The 2562-nt window shown below is 36.8% G+C and overlaps 1 protein-coding gene across 1 annotated transcript in view; it reads right to left on the bottom strand.

Annotated features, from left to right (window-relative positions):
- The window catches only part of LOC107092636 (sodium channel protein type 8 subunit alpha-like), a 42916-nt gene that overhangs the window by 19960 nt on the left and 20394 nt on the right, over positions 1–2562 (bottom strand). The window contains exons 17-19 of the mRNA XM_015387220.1: positions 1905–1977; positions 1594–1748; positions 903–1076 (exon numbers count right to left, since the gene is read on the bottom strand). Coding sequence (XP_015242706.1) covers positions 903–1076; positions 1594–1748; positions 1905–1977 — 402 coding nt within the window. The remainder of the gene's footprint in view (positions 1–902; positions 1077–1593; positions 1749–1904; positions 1978–2562) is intronic.

Genomic DNA, 2562 nt, shown 5'->3' with positions numbered 1-2562 from the left:
AGAATAAAAACTTCTGAAAGTACTTTAAGTATGAAATTATTACACAATTTTCTTAAATGATGAGTGTTTTTAATTAAGAGTAATCTTATATGAATTAGCATTACCGGAGACATCCATGTTTTTTTAAAGAGCAGTACTGCCACCTACGGATTTGTGACGTCACGGTGCGGTATCGGCTGTTGAGCAAGTCCCAGTGCTGTATCTGGTGTTTGTCACAACGCGCTATTACCCTTGATGGTCAGGACTAGTGCACTAACAGAGACTAATGCAGAGACTGCAGAGACTAATGAATCAATGACGTATTTTTTTCTCTGGCCAGAAGTTCAATGGCAAATCCTCCCTCTTCAAGTTTGTAATCTAACGTCGAACCTGTGGTGGATCATTAATTGGAAAGGTTGAAATATATTTTTTTCCACTTTTACCCAATGTATTACAACATCCAAATGCAAAGGACGTAAGCATTGTCAGTTTAACTATAGATCTCATGAATTTCAATGGTGAAGACCTCTCGAAATGTTACATAATTGTTTTTGATTGCAGGTGTGTCTAGTAGCTCCCATTGACTTTGCGTCTAAAGTGGGGAGAACAGCGCTGGACTAACCGCACCCTGACGTCACTGCCGGAAGATGTCAGGAGTGAGGTGTTACTATATTTGGGCAAAAATGCCCAGGTCCCGGACTCTGTGATCGCAATGAAAAATATTGTTTTTATTTTTACTAACGTTTTACTAACGTTACTTTTCCTTTTATTGCTTTTGTTTTTATAGGACAGCCATCCTCTCTTTTGGAATCTTGGCCTGTCTCTGTTTGCAAATTAACTCAAAAGTTAGGGCTGTTGCTATGATTATTAATTAAATATAGCAAAAACTGACCAATCGTGTGTGTTAATGCTCATGCTCTTACATCTAAGACAAGGAAGTCAAGCCAGCACCAGAAGCTAGTGAAGTATTGCTTGAATCCCAAGGCAATCCACTTCAGCAGCATTTCTGTCAGGAACAGGCAGGTGAACACCAGGTCTGCTTTGTCCAGCACCTCCTGCATGACTTCGTTGGGTTCTATGAGTGTGTCTTCTAGGACCTGAATGCAAACACACTTTTTGTTGTAGACTCCAGGCTGCTCACTGTGTCATCACATCATTAGTTTATATGAATTTGCAATCTTTTAATAAAGAATTGAAATAAAAAATACATCCTAAAATTGGACCAGGTGCAACATGAGGCAAGAAATGTGGGTGGATTCTAAAGGTACAACATGGAGATATAAAATATGTCTACCACTTTGCTATAAGAGATGGGTATACAAAAACTGGGGTAAAACATAGGATGTAAAAAGGGTGCAAGATTTGGGGTTACAATGTGGGGTAATGTAAGTTGTAAAAGTAAGACACTAGTTATTGTATTAAGCCACATACCTGATCATTTGCTCAAGATCAGTAATGTCAAAATAGTTTTATTTTTCTAGACAAGAGTTCAAGTTTAAGTACTGGTGATGAAACAGTCATATATGAGAATGACAGCAGGGTGGGAAGTAACCTAGGGTTATTCGGACAATGACTCAGCGTCGTATGTGGATGTGTAATGTTTTTTTTGTTTACCAAAGCAGCGCTGCTAAGCAGGATGATGAAGATCATAAAGACTTCAAACACTCTGTGTTGAACGATGAGGAGACATGCCTTCCTGAACTTAAACCACACCTTCCCAGAACCCTGGGATGTGTCTATATCCTGGATCGAAAAGCAGTTGTAACAAACTGAAATGCAAAGGTATTGATCAGCTCATGCTTCCATATTATTTCACAAAAAAATGTAACATATGATATTACATTTTTGAGTAATGAAGAAAGAAGATTAAACTGCAAAATAAAAGAGGGATTTTTGCTTAGAACCCCTGATCGCTCTTTACATACCTGAACAGCAGCAGTCTCCAGGTGTGTTTTTTGTCAGATTTCTGTTGTCCAGAGACTTCTGCACCCCATCACACTGTAGAAACAGACACACTTCTGTTTAACTTTAAGTTTAAAACAAAAGATGTATTGCGCTGAAACATATAGTAATGAACACACAGTCCTAAATGACAAATGTGCTCTATTTTAAATATTCATTATTATTCGCATGGGCATTATTCTTTGAATTCATTTTTAAAAGTTATGTTTATCAGACTAAATAAACTATTATCAAAACCATACCTATATATATCTTTTTAGGTTGGCTAATGCATACAAATACACAGACAATAAATAGTACAAACTCATTACATAGAATATCCCCCTTAATGTGATGGAGGGATTTATCTTCCCCATGCTCCTGGGAGCCATGCTTTCTGGCACTTTAATCCTTGCTATTGTCAACCATGGCAAAATGATCTTACAGGAGCATCTGTTGGTGTATATCATGTGATATATGGAGACTAAGGCTCGTAGAGCTCAAAGAGAGCAATTTTGCAGTTCATAGCCTTGACCTAGGGTGGCCATTTCTATAGCACCAAAAAGGAGAACATATATATATATATATATATATATATATATATATATATATATATATATATATATATATATATATATATAT

Source organism: Cyprinodon variegatus, unplaced genomic scaffold (assembly GCF_000732505.1).
Source record: "Cyprinodon variegatus isolate N-32 unplaced genomic scaffold, C_variegatus-1.0 Scaffold388, whole genome shotgun sequence".
NCBI classification, from domain to species: domain Eukaryota; kingdom Metazoa; phylum Chordata; class Actinopteri; order Cyprinodontiformes; family Cyprinodontidae; genus Cyprinodon; species Cyprinodon variegatus.
This window is presented reverse-complemented; position numbering and strand designations above follow the sequence as displayed.